This window comes from Schistocerca cancellata, chromosome 9 (assembly GCF_023864275.1).
Source record: "Schistocerca cancellata isolate TAMUIC-IGC-003103 chromosome 9, iqSchCanc2.1, whole genome shotgun sequence".
In the NCBI taxonomy this organism is placed as follows: Eukaryota; Metazoa; Arthropoda; class Insecta; order Orthoptera; family Acrididae; genus Schistocerca; species Schistocerca cancellata.
In genome coordinates, this window is record NC_064634.1 from 7,587,941 (window position 1) to 7,604,002 (window position 16,062).

At 39.4% G+C, this 16,062-nt stretch overlaps 1 protein-coding gene across 1 annotated transcript in view; it reads left to right on the forward strand.

Annotated features, from left to right (window-relative positions):
* Nucleotides 1–4,045: 4,045 nt before the first annotated feature.
* Nucleotides 4,046–16,062, forward strand: part of LOC126100130 (2-methoxy-6-polyprenyl-1,4-benzoquinol methylase, mitochondrial) — a 165,819-nt gene continuing 153,802 nt past the window's right edge. Inside the window, exons 1-2 of the mRNA XM_049910664.1 lie at nt 4,046–4,302; nt 4,386–4,535. Of these exons, the coding sequence (XP_049766621.1) occupies nt 4,071–4,302; nt 4,386–4,535 (382 nt within the window). The 5' untranslated portion in view covers nt 4,046–4,070. The remainder of the gene's footprint in view (nt 4,303–4,385; nt 4,536–16,062) is intronic.

A 16,062-nucleotide genomic window follows, 5' to 3' on the forward strand; every position in this document is an offset into this window, starting at 1 on the left:
CAAAGAGTTATCTTAATGGAGGCAGATGTAACAGTAAACTCAGACGGGGGAAATGTAAAATCTGTAGTCCCCCAGGGCTTAATCCTTGGGCCACTGATTTTCCTGATATACATTAATGATCTACCAGTTACAGTTGATGACAGAGCAAAAATAGCATGTTTTGTGGATGATACAAGTATTCTGATCAAGTGCCCCAACTCTGCAACGCAGAATACAACCCTGACAGGCACTATCTAAGTACACAAATGGTTCACAGCAAATAGCCTAACCATAAATTTTTCAAAATCTAATATTATACAGTTTCAGGCAATAAATAAAAAACTCAAAGTCCCTGAAATGGATATCAACAACCAAAAACTTTATGAAACAACACATACAAAATTGCTGGGCATTCAGATAGACAGCCAGCTAACATGAACAGAGCAAATTGATCAGGTGGTCAAATAACATAGTGCAGCGTGTTTTGCCCAGCGAGCTATTTCTCGCCTTGTTAACAGAGAAATATTGTTTTTGTCATATTTTGCATATTTCCATTCTCTTCTGGAAAAATGCTACAGGGTAACTGAGTCATGAATGAAAGTAGGCTTCCTATTAGTATGGAAAGGAAATCGATAATATGCAGGTGTTCAAAAGGAAACTAAAAACATTCCTCAGGGAACAAACTTACTATAAAATGAATGAATTCCTAGAGTAATAAGGCATCCTTTCGAGTAAAAATAGAGGAAAGAAAATCTTTACTTATATCACAAAGACAAAATTGTGTACTTCTAGCATAATTTATAGTGATAAAATGTAAATTTACTTAGACAATAGGTTAAAATGTGTACTCCCATTTATTCCACACTATTAAGTATTCACTTGAACCTACTTACGTCATGAAGTTAAAAAATTTTGTATTCTAATTTAAATCATAATGACTAAATGTAAATTTCATTATTTATTTGTGGCACTGGGATAAAAATGTGTACTTCCATTCATTCTGCTATTTTAAGCATTCACTTGTATTTATACCAGTAAAATGCAGTTTGTAATATTGTCCGTAATCAATTGCTCATAGAAAATAAGTATTTGTATGATGTATACAGTGCTCACATAATTTTGTATTATTTCACTTTATTCATTGTGCATTACTAATACACCCTTTGTACAATATGTAATCAACGGGACCAAATAAAAAAGCAAATCATATCAAATCTTTTAGCCCATATTGTAAATACAAGCGGATATATTTAAGTCCAGACATAAGTAAATATCGTAGCTAATTTTCTCACAGATGTAACTGATATGCTCTTTCCACCTAAGCTGTTCATAAATCAAAATGCTTAAAATTTTATGTTTGTCTGATGTTTCAGCAGTAGATAGTCATTTGGCATTCATATCCACTTCATATTGGTTATAATTCAAGAATAACTTCATCACAACAGTCTTTTGTTTATTCGTGATTAGGTACTCTGTGACCAGACTATTTGCAGTTTAGAATATTGCCCCAGCTGATAATGATGTATCACCAGCATGTAACATTTTCGGATTCTTTCAACAAATGCATTAATTGTGTTCATGTTCATGTTGTTCGCAGGTTTTTTTAGCGGTTTTACCTCTGCATACCTAAATACATCACGGATGTTAGCTTGTCCACATGATTGATTGATTATTAAAGACAGGTGGTGCACTATTTTATCATACTCAAATTTAATTACTTTGGAGGGTATTCGATCTCACCCAGTGAATTTTCATTTCACTAAATGTCACAATGCAGTCACCTTTCTGATCCAGGACAAAGAAATTTATACTGTTTTGATAAGTAGGCCTAATCACACCTACGATAAGACTTTGCTACATTTATGAGAAATTTATTGAAGCATTGAGATATCTGAGTAGGGTTCACAATAGCGTTGTTGTTTTAATTTTTGAGATTTCCTTGTGTTAGGTTCTTGTTCCACGGATCATTTGCGTCATAAATCATAACGATGTGGAACGAGTAATTTTATATTCACGTCACAAATTATTTTTTAAATTTGGCTGCATGCCAATCATTTACAAGTTGTGTGTATATATATATTAATTATTAATATAATAGAGGGAAACATTCCACATGGGAAAAATATATCTAAAAAGAAAGATGATGAGACTTACCAAACAAAAGCGCTGGCAGGTCGATAGACAAACAAACACAAACATACACACAAAATTCTAGCTTTCGCAACCAACGGTTGCCTCGTCAGGAAAGAGGGAAGGAGAGCGAAAGACGAAAGGATTTGGGTTTTAAGGGAGAGGGTAAGGAGTCATTCCAATCCTGGGAGCGGAAAGACTTACCTTAGGGGGAAAAAAGGACAGGTATACACTCGCACACACACACATATCCATCCACACATATACAGGCACAAGCAGACATTTTTGTGCCTGTATATGTGTGGATGGATATGTGTGTGTGTGCGAGTGTATACCTGTCCTTTTTTCCCCCCTAAGGTAAGTCTTTCCGATCCCGGGATTGGAATGACTCCTTACCCTCTCCCTTAAAACCCAAATCCTTTCGTCTTTCCCTCTCCTTCCCTCTTTCCTGACGAGGCAACCGTTGGTTGCGAAAGCTAGAATTTTGTGTGTATGTTTGTGTTTGTTTGTGTGTCTATCGACCTGCCAGCGCTTTTGTTTGGTAAGTCTCATCATCTTTCTTTTTAGATATATATTAATTATTATTATTTTAAAAGAAAAGAAGACATAGAAATGTGGGTTACTAATTATTGACCACCACCTTTCCACACACATAACACTAGAAATTCTTGCACGGAATGGAGTTGTCAAGGAGAAACTTCTTCAGTTTATTTTCAAATTTTACATTGCTGTCTGTCAGACATTTCATATCATTGGTTAAGTGATCAAACATATTGGTCCAGCATTGTGTATCCCTTTTTTCGATGAAGACAACCTTAGGGTGCTTCTGGTATTGTAATTATGTATGTTGTCGTTTCTTTTGACCTGCAATGGACTATTTACAGTAAACTTAATAAGGGAATAAATATACTGTGAAGCAATAGTCAAAATGCATAACTCCTTAAACAGGTGTCTACAAGGTGATTGTGGGTGAGCTCAACCCATCATTCTTACAGCACGATTTTGACCAAAGAAAACCTTCTTTCTTAACAGTGAGTTACCCCAGAACATTATTCTGTATGACGTTAGTTAACGAAAATACGTAAAATGTCAACTTAATGATTTGTCTCTTCCCAAAATCTCCAATGAGACTAATTGCAAATGTGTCTGGGTTAGATTGTGTTAGTTCCAAAATGTGGTTAACTGCTGTACCTAATTGGGATTTAATAACAGTCGACACTAAATTAGACTTATTCCTATGTTGGAAATGAACATATAATTTGCCGTTCTTTCAATAATACTTTGAAATATAATTTTTAAAGCCTCACATAGTTAACCCCAATGTTCTACTGCATGTTCCCTGCAAGGTTCAGATTTAAATTATTTTTGCAAATTTCTTTTCGTATAGAAACATTTCTTAACGGCTCGTTTATTAAGTCCAGGTCAGTTTGTCTATACAATGACATGAATGGTCATATTCATTTTAGTTACTCGTAAAGAAAATGATCTCGCGGCTATGCTTTCTTGTAGCGCCACTTTATCCTCGCCTATCCTCATGTTAAACTATACTATTTTGTTAATGTTTCATATGTATATATTATTTCTGTAATGTTTCTAACGTGCCCAATACTATATTATACTAAATGGTGTATAAACGAATAAATAAATAATAACAATTAAAAATATTTAAATCCTTTTTTTTTATTTGCTAAATGATACATACTCGGCACTCCTTCTAAAGGAATGTTCGTGTACTACGAGTAGTTCATTCGTCGTCAGTGGAAGAAACCGAAGACATTTGTTTATTTGCAGTTCGTATAAGACTGCTCACACTTCGTAATCCGAAAAATTAATGGTATTGTTGACTCAGGGACAACGATTGAAAATATCGATTTCCAACGATAAATATTTTAAGCTTTGTACATAGACATACAGAACGATGTCTGTGACTTTGTATATGAAAAAGAGAGACTTTGTAGTGTATGTTTACATCTTCACGGTTTGTTGTTGGCATTGAAACAGCTGTCTGCGGTTTACAAATGGCGGCGTTCAAATTTTCGAAAACGTTGCATAATATTTTACCGAGTTCTCGGCGATGTTTAATGTTGTCATGCGTTAAAAACTCGCCAGAATATGCACAAAATAAAGATTCCAATGAAAATGAGACACACTTTGGTTTCGAAAGAGTAAAAGAGAGCGAGAAAGCCGAGAAAGGTTAGTGTGGTGAAACCACTTTTAGTGAAAATATTTCTCATTCCAGCATACTTGATGATGACGCACATACTTTTGTCTTGTAGTTCATCATGTGTTTGAGGCAGTTGCTACGTCTTATGATAAAATGAATGACGCAATGAGTTTTGGAGTGCATCGGCTATGGAAAGACATATTCATATACAGACTCAGCCCGACCCCACGAACACGGTTACTGGATGTAGCAGGTGGTACTGGTATGTATCAGTAGAATTCTAGTCGTTTTTTAAGGCATACATATCGCCCCCTGTGATTGACTTCAATCGCTTATAAGACATCATAACTGACATGTACCTACCATCATTCTGCAGTCTATAATTTCTTAGGAGTGGTTTCTTCCAATATTCGACGAGCTTTGATCTTTCAAATTCGAGTTATTTCCAAAGGGAAGAAATGAGCTAAAAACAGGATCATGGGCCACAAAGCCACTGTAAAATATGTTATTTGTTTATTTAGTTTTTCTCTCTTTGACGTTTCAGTATAATGGTTTATAACGTATCAGATACATTACAGAAATAGAATACCAAGTCAATCAGAACTCCACCAATAAACCTTCAGAGATTGTTCCGGGATACCTTCTGAAACAGACCCACAGTCTCTGGTGGCTCATTACACTATTATTGCATTTCATTTGGTTCCTTGCCCCAATTAGCTTTGTGTCTGTATTGCACTGAGAATATCTGCACAACAGTGCAAATGGCAGTGGTATGTGCTGTGGGGCTTGTGTGTAAACAAACTTGTTCCAGCCACTGATGGTACTTGCTGTTTACAGCAGTAATGCCCATCTCACTCTTTACCCCTTAGTTTGTGTTCAGTACCACTCTCTTCTGTAATGGGTTTGTTCTTCTTGCATGTTAATTGTACATTAACACTTATGCATAGCAGTGCGGAAAGGTTTACTGATGAATAATTGTCTCTTATGCACCATGTGTATGATTTCACTAAATTCAATGGAAAACCATCACAAAGATGCTATGCTCATACCTCTCCTGCACCAATGGCAACCACTTCACAATACTTTTGTAGTTCCCTGTATTTTGTGCTGTAGCTAACAGTTTGGTAATTGCGTATTACAAGTTGTTTCACTGCTGTTAAGGTATTTTCACCAGAAGCAAAGGTAATTGGGGTAACAGAGCTAATGAATCATTATTATATTTAAAAGAGTTGTCAAGGCAGCTTAACAGGCTAATTTTAATCTATAAAAGTAAGACAAAGGCTGTGTGGTCAGTCATTAAATCTAAATTAGGTGTTAAAGTCTGTAACCAAGAAATTTCAAAAATTAACATTGAAGGAAACACTATTGTAGGTCCAACTCCAGTATCAGAGTGCTTCAGTGAATTCTGTATAAATGTAGCAAACCCTCTACTTCTCATCATGCCCTGAAATGTGGAATGTCCTGCCCACTATCCTTCCCATCCCTTCCACAGTGGTAAACCCCGCCGTCCACCGAACCTACACAATATACTCCTCCATTCCTACACAAACCCTGCTCCCAACCCCTTACCTCATGGCTCATACACCTGTAACAGACCTAGATGCACGACCTTTCCTATACATCCTCTCACCACTACCTACTCCAGTCTGGTCACAAACGTCACCTATCCCATCAAAGTCAGGGCTACCTGCGAAACTAGTCATGTGATCTACAAGCTAAACTGCAACCACTGTGCTGCATTCTATGTGTGCATGACAATCAACAAGCCCGTCTGTCCACATGAATGGCCACTGACAAACTGTGGCCAAGAAACAAGTGGACCACCCTGTTGCTGAGCACGCTGCCAAACATGGCATCCTTCATTTCAATGACTGCTTCACAGTATGTGCCATATGGATCCTTTCCATGTACACCAGATTTTCTGAATTGTGCAGATGGGAACTTTCCCTGCAATATATCTTATGTTCCCATAACCCTCCTGGCCTCGACCTTCATTAGTCATTGTCTTCCCCAATCCAGCCCCTTCTCTGTTCCCATTCCACCACCACACAGCCCTCGTTTCTCCATCACATCCAGTCTTTTTACTTATCTCCTTCTCCCCATCCCCCCATCTCCCCCCCCCCTCCCCTTCGACATCTCCATTGCCCTCTGTTTAACCTCCCAACTGGAAATAGCTGCCCTACCCTCTTTCCACCTCATCCCTGTGCACTCCCCAACAGCACAACACTGTTCGCTACCCCTACCCCTTCTATCCTTCCCGCCCTCTCCGCCCCAGCCTCCTCCGTACCCCTCAGTCGCCACTCCCACCTTGCAACTCTTGGATCAGTAGCCTCAGCATCTTAGAAACTCGGTTTCAGTTGAGCCAGTTGAATCGAGACACGCTCATGTTCAGGAAAAACAAAACATCTTGAATGACTAGAGGTGCAACGTTCATATTCACAGGACATGTACATTGTAGTGCGATCCATGAACGATGGTTGATTGGTTGGTTTGCGGGGGCTGAAAGGACCAAACTACAAAGGCCATCGGTCCCCACAAACAATAGGGGTTGGCGCATGTCAAGGCATGGACGAGGATTGCGGTATGTGCATGCGCATGCTTTCTGCTTGAAGAAAGCATATATCCTGCAAATTAAGTCTCTTGCTTCCTTATGTGGAATGTATCACTTACCACCAACATCAGCAATGACAGCTCGCAACAAAGGGAACAAAATGTCACTAAACAACCTGCTATCGGGTGGAGAAATGTAGGGTCCCCCTGAATAGGTCAGGCGTGCACTACACGCCGGAAGCGGCTACAAGAGTAGCGGAGTACGTGTGGAGTGCACATGGGGGCTTTTTAGGTTAGAGAATCCCCTCCCTAGGCCCGACAAGACGCCTCCTGAGACGCGGCAAGGTAGGAGTAGGCAAAATGCAACAGGGAATAACAATATTAATGTGCTAATAGTAAACTGCGGGAGCGTCTATAGAAAGGTCCCAGAACTGCTCTCATTAATAAATGATCACAACGCCCATATAGTACTAGGGACAGAAAGTTGGCTGAAACCAGACGTAAACAGTAAGGAAATCCTAAACTCAGATTGGAATGTATACCGCAGAGACAGGCTGAACAGTGAAGGGGGAGGCGTGTTTATAGCTATAAGAAGTGCATAGTATCGAAGGAAATTGACGGAGATCCGAAATGTGAAATGATTTGGGTGAAGGTCGCGGTTAAAGCAGGCTCAGACATGGTAATTGGATGTCTCTATAGGCCTCCTGGCTCAGCAGCTGTTGTGGCTGAGCACCTGAAGGATAATTTGGAAAATATTTCGAGTAGATTTCCCCACCATGTTATAGTTCTGGGTGGAGGTTTTAATTTGCCGGATATAGACTGGGAGACTCAAACGTTCATAACGGGTGGCAGGGACAAAGAATCCAGTGAAATTTTTTTAAGTGCTTTATCTGAAAACTACCTTGAGCAGTTAAACAGAGCACCGACTCGAGGCGATAACATATTAGACCTTTTGGTGACAAACAGACCCGAACTATTTGAAAAAGTTAACGCAGAACAGGGAATCAGCGATCATAAAGCGATTACGGCATCGATGATTTCAGCCGTAAATAGAAATATTAAAAAGTGTAGGAAGATTTTTCTGTTTAGAAAAAGTGACAAAAAGCAGATTTCAGAGTACCTGTTGGCTCAACACAAAAGTTTTGTCTCAAGTACAGATAGTGTTGAGGATCAGTGGACAAAGTTCAAAACCGTCGTAAATTATGCATTAGATGAGTATGTGCCAAGCAAGATCGTAAGAGATGGGAAAGAGCCACCGTGGTACAACAACCGAGTTAGAAAACTGCTGCGGAAGCAAAGGGAACTTCACAGCAAACATAAACATAGCCAAAGCCTTGCAGACAAACAAAAATTACGCAAAGCGAAATGTAGTGTGAGGAGGGCTATGCGAGAGGCGTTCAATGAATTCGAAAGTAAAGTTCTATGTACTGACTTGGCAGAAAATCCTAAGAAATTTTGGTCCTATGTCAAAGCGGTAGGTGGATCAAAACAAAATGTCCAGACACTCTGTGACCAAAATGGTACTGAAACAGAGGATGACAGACTAAAGGCCGAAATACTAAATGTCTTTTTCCAAAGTTGTTCCACAGAGGAAGATTGCACTGTAGTTCCTTCTCTAGATTGTCGCACAGATGACAAAATGGTAGAAATCGAAATAGATGACAGAGGGATAGAGAAACAATTAAAATCGCTCAAAAGAGGAAAGGCCTCTGGACCTGATGGGATGCCAGTTCAATTTTACACAGAGTACGCGAAGGAACTTGCCCCCCTTCTTGCAGCGGTGTACCGTAGGTCTCTAGAAGAGCGTAGCGTTCCAAAGGATTGGAAAAGGGCACAGGTCATCCCCGTTTTCAAGAAAGGACGTCGAACAGATGTACAGAACTATAGACCTATATCTCTAACGTCGATCAGTTGTAGAATTTTGGAACATGTATTGTGTTCGAGTATAATGACGTTTCTGGAGACTAGAAATCTACTCTGTAGGAATCAGCATGGGTTTCGAAAAAGACGGTCATGTGAAACCCAGCTCGCGCTATTCGTCCACGAGACTCAGAGGGCCATAGACACGGGTTCACAGGTAGATGCCGTGTTTCTTGACTTCCTCAAGGCGTTCGATACAGTTCCCCACAGTGGTTTAATGAACAAAGTAAGAGCATATGGACTATCAGACCAATTGTTTGATTGGATTGAGGAGTTCCTAGATAACAGGACGCAGCATGTTATTCTCAATGGAGAGAAGTCTTCCGAAGTAAGAGTTATTTCAGGTGTGCCGCAGGGGAGTGTCATAGGACCGTTGCTATTCACAATATACATAAATGACCTGGTGGATGACATCGGAAGTTCACTGAGGCTTTTTGCAGATGACGCTGTGGTGTATCGAGAGGTTGTAACAATGGAAAATTGTACTGAAATGCAGGATGATCTGCAGCGAATTGACACATGGTGCAGGGAATGGCAATTGAATCTCAATGTAGACAAGTGTAATGTGCTGCGAATACACAGAAAGATAGATCCTTTATCATTTAGCTACAAAATAGCAGATCAGCAACTGGAAACAGTTAATACCATAAATTATCTGGGAGTACGCATTAGGAGTGATTTAAAATGGAATGATCATATAATGTTGATTGTCGGTAAAGCAGATGCCAGACTGAGATTCATTGGAAGAATCCTAAGGAAATGCAAACCGAAAACAAAGGAAGTAGGTTACAGTATGCTTGTTCGCCCACTGCTGGGATCCGTACCAGATAGGGTTGATACAAGACATAGAGAAAATCCAACGGAGAGCAGCGCGCTTCGTTATAGGATCATTTAGTAATCGCGAAAGCGTTACGGAGATGATAGATAAACTCCAGTGGAAGACTGCAGGAGAGACGCTCAGTAGCTCGGTACGGGCTTTTGTCAAAGTTTCGAGAACATACCTTCACCGAAGAGTCAAGCAGTATATTGCTCCCTCCTACGTATATCTCGCGAAGAGACCATGAGGATAAAATCAGAGAGATTAGAGCCCACACAGAGGCATACCGACAATCCTTCTTTCCACAAACAATACGAGACTGGAATAGAAGGGAGAACCGATAGAGGTACTGAAGGTACCCTCCGCCACACACCGTCAGGTGGCTTGCGGAGTATGGATGTAGATGTAGATGTAGATGGTACAATAACGTTTAATGCTCGCGTTAGTCACGGTATTCAGAGCAGAGCACTCAGACGTAGGGATGCAAGACAAGCCTAAATTCAACTGTCATCATTTTGTACTCCAACTGTAGTATGTTCTGCAGAAATGACTAGCATTTCAGTGACCTTGGTTCAGTATGTGTCCTGTTGCCTATTAGGCACAGGGTCACCCATGGATCCTGATAACTTGTTCCATGTGTGATGGCATTGACATGTATAAGACACGAATGGTGTCCTGTGTTTTAGCTATCCATGCTGCATTTACCTGGTTCCAAAATTCATCTGTGGTGCTGGCCCTGGGTCACAGTGCTGCACCCGTCACCCATCACCAAATCCCACACATTTTCATTAGGCTACAAGTCTGGTGATCTGGCGGGCAAGGCAAAAGACTGACATCCTGTGACACCAAAAAGGTCCGTATTGATGCAGCAATACATAGTTGTGCTTTGTCTTGCTGAGAAATGGCATCAGGGGTGTTGTGCAGAAAGCATGTGGCTATGGTTTGCAGGATGTCATTCACATGGGTCACACTGGTCATAGTGCCCTGGAAGTGCGCCAACTGTGATTTGTGATTGTACGCAATAGCACCCCACACCATAAGGCCACGAGTTGACACTGTACATCTTGTGCGAATGCTGTCACTGTGATGCTGCTCCCCTGGTGTGCATCGAACCAAAATGCAGCTTTCATTTTCAAGCAAACAGAACCTGGATTTGTCTGAAAACACTATCTGCTGCCATTCCTGTCCCCAGTGATGCCGTTCCATACACCATTGCCATCTTACAGTTTTCTAGACATTTGTCAAAGGTAGGCGGAGAAGCGGACGATGTGCACGTAACCTGTGCTGTAATAAATGGTAATGGGCTGTCACCACTGATATTGTATCATGTGTTACACTGTTCTGCTGTTGTGCCAGAGCTGAGGAGGATGGAGATCTGTCCTGCAAGGTCATTCGGATGAGGTGTCGATCTTCTTGAAGGGCAGTCTGTGTGGTGCAACCTGATTCATATCATCATGTTCTACGCCCTTTTGTGAACCATTCTGCACATGCCCATTACAATGCTGAAACACTTTGTCCCACACAAGCAGCAATTTTGCAGACAGATGCATCAAATTCTCTCTTGCTAATAATGTGCCCTCTTTCAAACTCATTCGTTTGACAGCGTGATTCGCACATATGTGTGCAAGGCATCCTGTACATCTGCTCAAGTCACACTGATCCATTACCTTCAGTTTATAGTGTCAATGAGAGCTGCAAGCACCTTTTACCGGTTGGTGATATCGTGTCGCGCTATCGATGTTGACTTTGAATCTGCTGGCTAACATGTTTCAAATGCTAATCATTTCTGCAGAATATGCTAATGTACATACACTATGAATATGAACATCCTATTTGTAATCGTTCAAGGTGTTATGTTCTTTCTGAACATAAGTGTATATTTTAGACTCACATAATGCAATTGGGGGAAAAAAAGTCAAAGATGTGAGCAGATTAAGATTATTCACAGCAATCAAGATATATAAGAAGTGGACTTGATCAAATTCTTAGGATTAAACCTGGATAAAATTTGGGCACACATTGAGTACCTTGACACTGAATTACCCAGTGGACAAATTCATGCAAGAATAATTGGAAATTTGAGCTGGATACAATGTTTACATATTGCAAGAAATATTTTAGTGTTATTATTTATTTTAGTGATATTGTTTATTAGTGTAAAAATAATTGTAACTGTGTTATATATTTTTGAGGTGTCTTCTGTACACAGAACAAATGGATTACAAATGTAAGTCACGAGATGAATAAATCACAGTCACACAATAACAAGGCACTGGAGACCAAAGGTCTTTTATACCAAAGCACTCGGAAGGCATCCGTGAGCAGCCCCTAAAAGTTTGTTGGTGGAGCTGTGGTTCATCCTGTAGGGTAGCTACATGTATTAAACATGTACAGACCAGAGCTAGATTAGATGAGGAAAGGGCAGGAAGTTGACCATGGCCTTCTCAACAAAATGATTCCAAAATTGATCTGATAGAGAGAGAGAGAGAGAGAGAGGGAGCACATGCATGCACATGTGCACACACTACATCTGAAGCAGCCACAGCTGGAAACCAGGAGCAGAAAAATTCATGGAGACACATTGTAGATGGCACAGCTCCAGACTAAAAAGTATGGTAGTTACTTAATGAAGGTCTAATATTTGTATAAAATAATGTATTCACTTATGTTGTAGGAACACTTTTTTACAAGAAATGTTTTTAACCCTGTTCTAAAATGTGTAAAATGTGTTTCCTTCTCCAGCCTCTCTATGTGTGTTGGCATTGCATTATGAAGTATGACACCAATGGTTTGCTTGTGCTCGCTGTAGGAGGAGATTCCCCCAGTTGCAAGTGTGGTAATCATTGTTAATTTTTGGGTCTCCAAGTTTAGTTCTTCTCATCAGCACACATTTGTATATGTATAGGGAAGGTATCCTAAGCAGACACTAACACGACTTTTGGAGTAGGTGCTTACAGTGTGCCCTTGCAGAGCTGTGTAAAAATTTCACATCTTCAACTATTAGTTTTACCCCAAAATATCATTCCATAACCTGCAAATGATTAGCACCTTCTGAGGAGTGTACTCTAAAAATGATTCTCACAGTGCAATGTGCTGAACAGTCTCTGGAAGAGCTTAATTGCATGATCTCTCTAATTTAAGTCTTGATCAATATACGTTTCTAAAAGTTTTGTCAATCATACTCTTTCTAACTCGTTACTGCGCAGTGCCAGTTGGAGAGCTTGGATTCAATTTATTATTCCACATTGAATGACATTTGCTTCATAGGAATGGTCATCTTGCTGGCATTGAACCAAGAATTCATGGTTGATCATTTGCCAAAAAGACTCTTCAACATCACTCACAGTTTCACTAGAATCAGCTGGAAATATCCTCTACATGTATACTATGCAAACCACTGTGAAGTGCATGCCAGAGGGTACATCCCATTGCACCATTTATTATGGTTTCTTCACATTCCATTCACATATGGAACACAGGAAAAATGATTGATTGAATGCCTCTATGAATGCAGTAATTAATTTTATCTTCATGATCCCTATATGAGTGATACATAGGGGGTTGTAGTGTATTTCTACAGTCTACAGTCATCATTTAAAGCCAGCAACCCTGTGATCATTTGTACTGCCCCCCCCCCCCCCCCCCCCCCTGTATATGTTCAATGTCCTCTGTTAGTCCTATTTTGTATGGGGCCCACACACTTTAGCAATATTCTAGGACCAGTCGCACGAGTGACTTATAAGCAATCTCCTTTGTAGACTGTAGACTGATTACACTTCCCCAGTATTCTACCAATAAATCAAAGTCTATCACCTGCTTTACCCATGACTGAGCCTATGTGATCATTCCATTTCACATCCGTACAAAGTGTTACAGCCAGATATTTGTAGAAGTTGGCCAATTCCAATTGTGACTCATTGACATTTTAGTCATAGATAGGATAGTACATTTTTTTTCATTTTGTGAAGAGCAAAATCTTACATTTCTGAACATTTAGAGCAAGTCGCCAATCTTTGCACCACTTTGAAATCTTATCAAGATCTGACTGAATGTTTATGCCGCTTCTTTCAGACAGTGCTTCATTATAGATAACTACATCATCTGCAAAAAGTCTGAGGTTATTATTACTATTGTCTGCAAGGTCATTAAAGTACAACGTGAATAGCAAGGGTCGCAACACACTTTCCTGGGGCATACCTAAAGTTACTTCTACGTCCGGCGATGACGCTCCATCCGAGGTAATGTGTTGCATCCTCTCTACCAAAAAGTTCTCAAGCCAGTCACAAATTTCACTTGATACACTACGTGATCGTGCTTTTGACAGTAAGTGTAGGTGTGGTACGAAGTCAAACAGTTTTTGGAAATAGAGAAATACTGCATCTGCCTGACTGTGTTGATCCAAAGTTTTCAGTAAGTCATATGAAAAAACTGCAAGCTACGTTTCACATGATCGATGTGTTAAGAATCCATGCTGATTCATGCTGGCTGGCATTGAGGAGATCATTCTGTTCAAGATTCCTCATTATGTTTGAGCTCAGAATATGTTCTAAGATTCTACAACAAATTGATGTCAAAGATATTGGATGGTAGTTTTGTGAATCAGTTCTGCTATCCTTCTTGTAGATGGGTGTGACCTATGCCTTTTTCCAAGAACTGGGCATGGTTCTTTGTTCAAGGAATCTACAATAGATTGTAGTCAGAAGAGGGTCTAACTCAGCTGCAAATCCAGAAGAAAATCTGACAGTGATTCCATCAGGCCTTGGAGCTTTGTTCAGTTTTAATGTTTTCAGCTGTTTCTCAATACCAGTGACATTAAAATTTATTTCATTCATTTTTTCAGTGGTACAAGGATTAAATTGGGGCAATTCTCATCTGTTTCTCTTTGTAAAGGAACATTTGAAAATGGAGTTAAGCATTTCAGCTTTTGCTTTGCTACCCTAAATTTCAGTTGCAGTCTCATTCATTTGGGACTGGAGACTAACTATGGTGCCACTAACAGTCTTTACATATGACCAGAGTTTCTTTTGGTTTTGTGAAAGATCACTTGAAAATATTCCGCTACAGTAGTCATTGAAGGCGTCAATCATTGCTCTCTTAACAGCCAAATTCATTTCATTCAGCATCTCTCTATCTATAGCCCCACCCTTTGTTTTACACCTGTTATTCTGTAAAGTATCTGTGCAGTGACTGTATATGATGGAGGTTCCCTCCCACTATGGGCTATTCTACTGTGTACATATCTATCCAGTGCATGGTCAACTACTCTTTTAAATTTGAGGCATAATTCCTCTACATGCTCCTGCCTGTGCTGAAAGTTTCAAGTTTCTCACTGAAATTTGACTACTGAATTTTTTTACCTAGTTTACTGAACATGTTTATCTTTCTGCTTGGTTTAATTGTCTTTTGTGCTTTGGTAATCACTGTTGCCACAACCATATCATGGTCACTAATACCGGTTTCAACATGAACAGCTTCAAAGAGGTCAGGTCTGTTTGTTGCCATTAGATTCAATATATTTCCTTCATGTTTGGGGTTCCTAACTATCTATAGTAGGTAGTATTCAGAGGAGGCACTTAGTAATGTTTCACAGGATGCCTTATCACACCCACTACTAACAATACTACATCATCTTAGCTGCAGTTTCTGGAGATCTGTATGTCATTTATATAGACTGTTTGTGCAGTAGTTACTAATGATATTTTTCATGTGTACAGCTGACTGGTAAATATGTTTAGGAGACTGATTCATTTAGAATATTGGTATGTGAGGTAGGCAAAGGTCAAAATTCAAACAAAAGTACACTTTGGTAAGTTTTATTTGTGAATATTTACATATTTTTACAAAAAGAAAGATGTGGACGAGCATCAGACCCCTCGTTCCAAAGATTTTTCTGTAGTTAGTCAATGTCTGTGTAATGAGCAGCAGTGTAAGGCAGGTGAAAGCTATTCTGTGCAACAACACGAGTCTCGGTCGGGCACACAGTTTTAATCTGCCAGGAAGTTTCATATCAGCGTACACTCCGCTGCAGAGTGAAAATCTCATTCTGGAAACAATAGAGAATGATTCAAGTTCAGTAAAAACATTACTTCGAAAGATCTGTTTCTGTACAGTAGAAGAGTTGACAAAAGCCAATCTAAAATAACTGAGTTAAATATTTTAACAAAAATAATCAATTTTTGAAAACATTATATATCCAATTACATTATGAGTTAAATATATTTTCATATATAAATAGGTTTGTAGCTGATTTAATTCATTCTAGAGATGTAACTGTTACTTTTCTTATCATTAGTATAAACTAAGCGATTTAAATGTTTTATTAAGTACAGTCAGTTTTTAGTATATTTATTTCATTCTACAGATTTAACTGTCATTTTTCTCGTTGTGAATTAAGTATAATATTTATACAAAATGTAAACCACAATATTAGGAGAAGGGTAGATTGCTTCCCACACACACACACACACACACACACACACACACACACACACACTCATATAAG